We start from the raw sequence: 7401 nt of genomic DNA on the forward strand, positions 1-7401 counted from the left end.
AACTTCTCCAGGCAAGGACTATACCTCTGAGTCTCCAGTCTGGCACACTATGAGGGTTCAATAAGAGTTTCTTGACTGAATGAAAGAAGGTGCTAGAAAATGAACAGGACAAATGTTATACCCTGCAGTGAAGAATACATTTTTTTTTTTTGTAACCTTGGTGGGCTAATGTAAAAAGAACTATAAGAATCTTTTTTGTTGTTGTTAATTATTCTAATTAAGTGCTCCTTTTATTTTTTTGATGTGGACCATTTTTAAAGTCTGTTGAATTTGTTACATTATTGCTTTTGTTGTTTATGTTCTGGATTTTTGGCCATGAGACATGAGGGATCTTAGCTCCTGATGGGGGATCAAACCTGCACCCCCTGCCTTGGAAGGTAAAGTCCCAACCACTGGACTGCCAGGGAAATCCCAAGAATCTTCTTAACTTAATCTCCAGCCTCAACATCTTTATCTCAGTGTTTATCAACTTGAGTAGTATTTCACAAATCTCTCTCTACACCCTTGACTCTATTGTTGGCGTCAAGAAGGTACACATTTCACATTATTACCATTCACCTTTTATTAAAATTAACTTTATTAAAACAATACTACTCGATTAAGGTCCTGTGATTAAACATATGTTCTAGGTCACTAGAAGAAAGTTTATTAAAGGACTACCTCAGGGCCACAAAGATGTAAGGCAATTTTGATTTGTTATCAAGACCCACATTTCCACAATGATTTGTAATTAAATTTTGTTTTGAAGGCCAAAAAAAAAAAAAAAAAACCAGACTCAAAGTGAATAGGGAATCCAAAGAAAATGAAACAAACAGAAGCAGAGATTGAACTAATATATCATCTTACTCTAAAAGGAATAATTTCTACTTATAAATTTCTTGGTCCTAAGGAACTAATCATGGGGCAGATCTTGTGAAATTTTACATCAGTTCTTCAATTTCCTGAACTTGGGATGAGACCACCTCACCATTCACCACTTCCTGCACAATTGTCTTGATTTTCCGGGCTTTGTTAGGGTCTAAAGATAAAAATGGAACAAAGGGAGCAAAAGTTAGTGCTTCAAATATTCATCTAACATTTGCTGTTTAACTTAGGCTTCTAAATTAGGTATTGACTGATACAGTCCATGAAATTTAAACTTTCAGGTGTGACCTTTGCATTTCTAAACAAAATGCATTTTATTTAATAAAATGTATTCATTGTTGTCTTGTGCACAAATGAAAATGGTTTTCTTTTTAAACACTTAAAAAGTGTTTATGATTCTCATAATACCCCTTTGTAAAGTAGATTTTCTCTTCCTTCCTGAACTTGCTAAAAGTTTTAACCCTGTGCAGACTACTCAATTTATCTGCAGGAATGCATAAATATTTTTTCTTGGCTCCAAATACAAGTATACTTTAAATATACACTGCTATATTTAATGAGATCTTACAGTTTTGGTCATTAATAGATGTGATTCTGACTTGTTCTACATGATTCCTAGGGAATCTGCATACCTTTAGAGGAATCAGTTGATGGTGCTTGAGATGTGGAGGCTGTCACATATGAACTTTCCACCAAACAGTCACTGTAAAGAAAACAAGGGAGTTGATATCACATGATGCTTTCTGGAATGAAAAGGAAGAAGGAGTTTGCTGTTTGAGCTTTTAAAATGGCCAATGAGAGAAGGTATTTTAAATTTCTTGATTAAGAATGATGGAGTGATGCATCCTGAGAGTAATCAGTTGTGCAGCTACATTTGTTTTCAAACCCTGCCTAAAAAGGGCTCTTGAAGTGAAACCAACTGACAATTAGTGGAAGATGTGGTTTCCCAATTTACAATCCTGAATTCTTCCCACCAGTCCAGGCTGCTGTTGCTTTTGGGAAGTTCCCAAGGTGGTTGCATGGCTGATATTTGATGTGTCATTCTTAGCATTAAAATCAGAACTCTACTGGCTGATTGTTCTAATACACGTCTGCAGTATGCCTCTGTCTGTGGTGCCGTTTTTCATCCCAGCATTTTATGAACTTTTATCCAGGAAGATAATGGTGACAACACTTTGCAAAGTGTAGAGCATTTAATAAAGCTAAGGCATAATAGACATGTCCGACTCTTTCGTGCCGGATTCTTTGCGACCCCATGGACTGTAGCACACCAGGCTCCTCTGTCTATGGGATTTCCCAAGCAAGAAATACTGGAGTAGATTGCCGTTTCCTCATCCAGGGGATCTTCCCCACTCAGGAATAGAACCTGCATTGAAGGCGATTCTTTACCGCGGAGCCACCTAGGAACTCCTATGTCTTTACCAGATGTGTTCTTTTCTGTCAACTAAAGAACCCTTCCCGCTTCTGTTGCCCTTAAACTGCATCTGGTGTCCACTGTCGGTCAGCCATTGAGGTTATTTTCAGTCCCAGTTATCTATTTACCCTTGGGCCTCGCCGTCCAGCAGGCGGCGGTAGGTCTCGATTTCCAGCTCCAGGCGGGCCTTGACGTTCAGCAGCCGCTGGTAGTCTGCGCTCTGGCGCTCGGCGTCGGCGCGCACCTGCAGCAGCTGCTCCTCCAGGCTGCCGATGAGCTGCTGCACCTGGGACAGCTGGCCGCAGTAGTCGCCCTCGGTTTCAGCCAGCGAGTCCTCCAGGGATTTTTTCTGCACGTGGGAGAGAAACAGCACAGACGTAACAATGGAGGAGGCCGAAATGCGGAAGGCTGCCAATGGTCCGTCTTGCTCATTTGGATGCCTCTCTTGGCATGCGCCCTACCATGGCGAGCTGGGACTGGAGCTCGATTTCCAGGTTTTGAAGCGCGCGCCGCAGGTCGGTGACCTCGCTCTTGCTGGACTGAAGCTGTTCCGTGTTGCTGCTGATCTCCTTCCTGAGCTCCCCGCTCTGCCGCAACAAAGAGGGGTGAGGGGACGTGAGTCAGCCCTGCTCCCCTTTAATACAAGCGTATCCACGCCTTTTGTTTTCGTTAGCAGTACCTTTTCAATGAACCAGGCCTCGGCATCCTTCCGGTTCTGCTCAGCGATGGTTTCATACTGCGCCCGCATGTCGTTGAGGAGCCTGGTGAGGTCCACTCCGGGGGCAGCGTCCATTTCTACGCTGACCTGGCCTGGGCCGCCGGCCCGGCAGCTTTGGAGCTCCTGGGGACAGCGGGTGAGAGGGGCGAAGGGGCCCATTGTGACTTTCGTGGGCCTCTTCATCCACAAAAAATAGGAAACATTACCTTTTACGGCTGCGTTGGTTTAAACACAAACCAGTTAATACAAACTATTCAAACATCTTTTATCTAAACATTAGTAGTTTTCTTCTGATTTTTGAAAGAGCTTGAGATGGGTTCCTAAACTCACTGCGGGTCCTTGGCGCTGTGCCTGCCATGCCTGATGGATGAGCTGGCCCTGCTTCTTGGGGCTCCATGGCCTTCACAAGATGGGAAGGCCTGGTGGAATTGGTGCCCCAGGGGCTTTCAACCAACTGAGGGCTGCAGACAGTCCCTGGGTTTGCTCACCAGTTGTACCATAGTTATTGGTTTCCAGTAGAAAGCTCTTTAGGAGTCTTGTGCCAGGGTTATGCTTAATTACTGATATACATTGTGGTATACCAGAGTTCCATGTGTGTACTACACTGGGTATAACCAGTTTCTCTAGCATATTTAACAGTATGTATTATTGGCAGACTTTTTTTTTTTGAACTTTAAAAATACTGTATTTTTGGAACTTCCTGGGTGGTCCTGGGCTTCCAGGGGCACAGGTTTGATCAAGGAACTGAAATCCCACATGCCACTTGGTGTGACCAAAAACCAACCAGCCAAACAAAAACACCCAAACTGTATTTTTAAAATCATGAAATCAGGACAATTAAAATTCTGATTGTCCAATGTATCATGCATATCTCTTCTAACTCCATATTTATACATCTGAAATGATAATTTTGAACCTGGGAGAAAAAAGCTGCTTAGAGAGCTGTCCTTTCTGGCTCTCACCTCCTCGTGGTTCTTCTTCAGGTAGGCCAGCTCCTCATTCAGGGTCTCAATCTGTGTCTCCAGGTCAGCTCTGGCCAGGGTCAGCTCATCCAGCACCCTGCGCAGGCCGTTGATGTCGGCCTCCACATTCTGACACAGGGCCAGCTCGTTTTCATATCTGAAAATCAAGTGCAAAACAGTCTAGGGAATCCACACACCCATTTGAATAGGGCCCCTGCCATCTTCAGGGCTACTTTGCAAATAAATCTGGCAGCAGTGTAATGAATGATGTGGTTTTTGCTTTTCTAACTTTTTATTTTCCTTTTTTAAAAAAATGGTAATTTACTGCTTAGTTGGAGAGAAGTGAAAAAATTATACTTTTCTATCAACAGTGAACCCCAGCAGCACTGCATCCCAGGCTTACAGCTTCGCTTCTGGCTGGCTGGCCTGGCTATGAACAGTAGCAACCCCTCTCTAGGTGGAGTTTCTGATGGAAGCCTAGAAGTGGTTGAAAATAAAATAATCATTTAGTCATCTTGCTTAACTTTTATTCAAGATTTAATTTAAAACATCGATATTCCTTTAGTAACTTGTACTAGGTTTCAGGCAACATCTTGTGTGGAAATTCTGTGGAGCAAACAGGACCTTAGGATTTTCCTCCTTATATCTGAGGGGAGGGGGTGGTGTAGAAAGGAGGAAGGGATATAAAAATAAGTTCGTGGTTAATATTTTAGTTGTATGTGTCATCAGGAAAAAGATCATTTTATTTAACTCTCAGGCACAAACATTATTAATTCATTTTGATGCATGGAAGACTGAGGTTTAGGATGCTGGTGGAATTATCTTGGCACATCATGAGTCAATAGCAAATGTCAGATATGGTAATCCACAGCCCTGGGTTTAAGCAACTTATAATTAAGGATGTGTAATGTGAACCTCTTGAATCTAGATACTTTCTAGAATGCCCAGTGTAAATTTACCAAAACGTGTGTGGAACCTGTGAACTGAAGAAGGTTGAAATATTTGCCATCAACGAAGGAAAATAAAAAGTAAGAAGAAATGCTGGGACATGTCAGGTATCATTAGCCGTTTATCCTACTCACTTCATTCTGAAGTCATCGGCAGCCAGTCTTGCATTGTCGATCTGCAAGATGAGCTGGGCATTTGCGATGTTGGCAGAAATGATCTGGCAAAACAGGGGAAGACACACAAAGTGAGGTCATCAAATACTAGTGTTTTGCAAGTATATCTTTGGTAGGAAAATTTTAGGTGATGTTAAAGTGCTATTTTATGAAGAGTATAAAGCAGCTTTTTGAAAGAGAATATATGTGGAGAATCTTACTTAAAAATTAAGAAACAAACATACCTATCCCACAGAAAAAGTAGTGGGAATACAGTCATCTTATGGTGAATGATAAAATGAAACTATGGGCTTCCCTGGAATTTCAGCTGATAAAGAATCCACGTGCAATGCTGAAGACCCCAGTTCGATTCCTGGATTGGGAAGATCCCCTGGAGAAGGGATAGACTACCCACTCCAGTATTTGTGAGCTTCCCTGGTGGCTCAGATTGTAAAGAATCACCTGCAGTGCAGGAGATCGGGGTTCGATCCCTGGGTTTGGAAGATCCCCTGGAGGAGGGCATGGCAACCCACTCCAGTATTTTGGCCTGGAGAATGCCCATGGACAGAGGAGCCTGGAGGGCTACAGTCCATGGGGTTGCAAAGAGCTGGACACGACTGAGTGACTAAGCACAGCCCAAATATCTTGAGATGAGAATTTACTCCAAATACAGTTGAATGGAAACATATCTAAGTTTTGGGTGATTTGTCACTATAAAATCTTGAAATAGAAAAAAGGAAAGTAAAAAATAATCCCCAGAGCCCCTCGAAAGAAACCATTTTGTTACCTTATTCCTGAGGTCTTCAATCAACGGATAATATTTACTGTAGTCATTCTGTGACCCGGGGTCTCCAGTCCCAGAGCCTCGTGTTTCATACCATTCTCGAATTTTGGTTTCTAGATCAGTGTTGGCCTCCTCTAGAGCCCGAACCTTATCCAGATAGGAAGCCAATCTGTCGTTAAGATTTTTCATGGTTTCCTTTTCTGATCCAGAAATAAGACCTCCATCGATGCCAGAGAGAATCCCTAGAGAGCCCCCTCCCGAGCCTCCTCCGAATCCAATCCCCAGGCCTCCAAAGCCCCCTCCGCCAGCTCCTCCATAACCAGCGCCCAGTCCTCCTGCAAAGGAGCTCCCGCAGACGCCCCCAACACCAGCACTGGAACCAAAGCCAGAACTGGAACCAAAGCCAGAGCTAGAACCAAAGCCAGCACTGGAACCGAACATGGACGTGGCAGAGAGGCCTCCCCCAGAGTTGCCTCCGAAGCCAAAGGCACTGCCCCCGTAGCTGCTGCCGATGCTCGAGGCAGACATGCCCCTGGCTCTGCCCGGGGCCCCACTCTGGGAGGACAGCCACTGAGGCAGCCCAGAGGTTCGCACAGAGAGGGCCATGGCGCTGCTGGAGGGACCTACAGCTCAGGAGGGCGCGGTGTCAGCGAGGCAGGAAGGCTAACCTTTTATACGTCTCGGAATGGGTGTTGCCTTGGAAAGTTCACTCTCTCCGTCCAAAATATAGTGGCCCCCCCTTTTTTGGCCGGCTTAGCAAGAAAATGATTTATGCATATTGACAATTCACTGGTATAGAAATAATTGAATAGTTTTTCCCATTACATATTTGTGATAGAAGAAGAAATCTGGGTGGAGTGCAGATAGGTTGTCATAAAGAATTTTTCTTCTCCAAATTATTCTCTTGCTCACATTCTCTGCACTGTGCAGTGTCTTATGCATGGGGTAAAGCAGTGAGTGATTGCTGAGTGGGTAAATTAATGAATACTTCTTCCTAAACCTTAAGCTTCTTAAAGTTCTTCCCTCATATCTCCTTTTTGTTTCCTTTTGAAAACTCAGTATGAACCATCTGATCATGATCTAGTCTATCTTCTAATAGAATATAGTTTCATAAACAGTTGTAAAAATTCACTGGGAGAAATGGGGAACAAATGCATTTTCCAGATTGATACTGGAATTTGAGTTTCCAAGGATTTAAAAATCTTGTCATTAGGTTGTTGCATTTTTTTTTTCTGATTCAATAAGAAGACCTCTTAAACACTGAAAATACTCTTCTTAAAAAAAAAAAATCCTTTTACTGCACACCACTGGATCTTACTTCCTCTTAGTTCCTTGACACTGGAAGCATGAAGTCTTAACCACTGGACCACTAGGGAATTCCCTGAAAAATGCTATTTTTGAGTAGAATATGATGCTAGTAATATTTCCAGCAGATCTTCCTTTACATAAAATTTGACCTTAGCAAACTCTGTGAAATCAGGAGCCTTGTCTGACAGTTCACTACTGCCAACTTTGTTAGCATATATATATAAAAAACTCAGTTGCTCTTTTTGTTATTG

General features: G+C 42.9%; 1 protein-coding gene across 1 annotated transcript; it reads right to left on the reverse strand.

Annotated features, from left to right (window-relative positions):
• Positions 1-775: 775 nt before the first annotated feature.
• On the reverse strand, positions 776-6463 carry KRT12 (keratin 12). The gene is made up of 8 exons (XM_061143990.1): positions 5846-6463; positions 5041-5123; positions 3959-4115; positions 2958-3119; positions 2740-2865; positions 2407-2627; positions 1497-1567; positions 776-1018 (listed from the first exon to the last, which is right to left on the reverse strand). The coding sequence occupies exons 1-8, from the start codon at positions 6446-6448 to the stop codon at positions 921-923; spliced, it is 1521 nt and encodes a 506-aa protein (XP_060999973.1). The 5' UTR covers positions 6449-6463; the 3' UTR covers positions 776-920.
• Between the last annotated feature and the right edge of the window lie 938 nt (positions 6464-7401).

This window comes from Dama dama, chromosome 5 (assembly GCF_033118175.1).
Source record: "Dama dama isolate Ldn47 chromosome 5, ASM3311817v1, whole genome shotgun sequence".
Taxonomy (NCBI): Eukaryota; Metazoa; Chordata; class Mammalia; order Artiodactyla; family Cervidae; genus Dama; species Dama dama.

What these genes read in the sequence shown, in the direction of transcription:
- KRT12 (XM_061143990.1), bottom strand. Translation starts at nt 6,448, where the DNA reads ATGGCCCTCTCTGTGCGAACCTCTGGGCTGCCTCAGTGGCTGTCCTCC. An exon ending in TTGAAGACCTCAGGAATAAG is followed by an intron (nt 5,124 to 5,845) that starts GTAACAAAATGG and finishes CTGTTTTGCCAG; the next exon opens with ATCATTTCTGCCAACATCGC. An exon ending in AGGCCTGGTTCATTGAAAAG is followed by an intron (nt 2,866 to 2,957) that starts GTACTGCTAACG and finishes TTGTTGCGGCAG; the next exon opens with AGCGGGGAGCTCAGGAAGGA.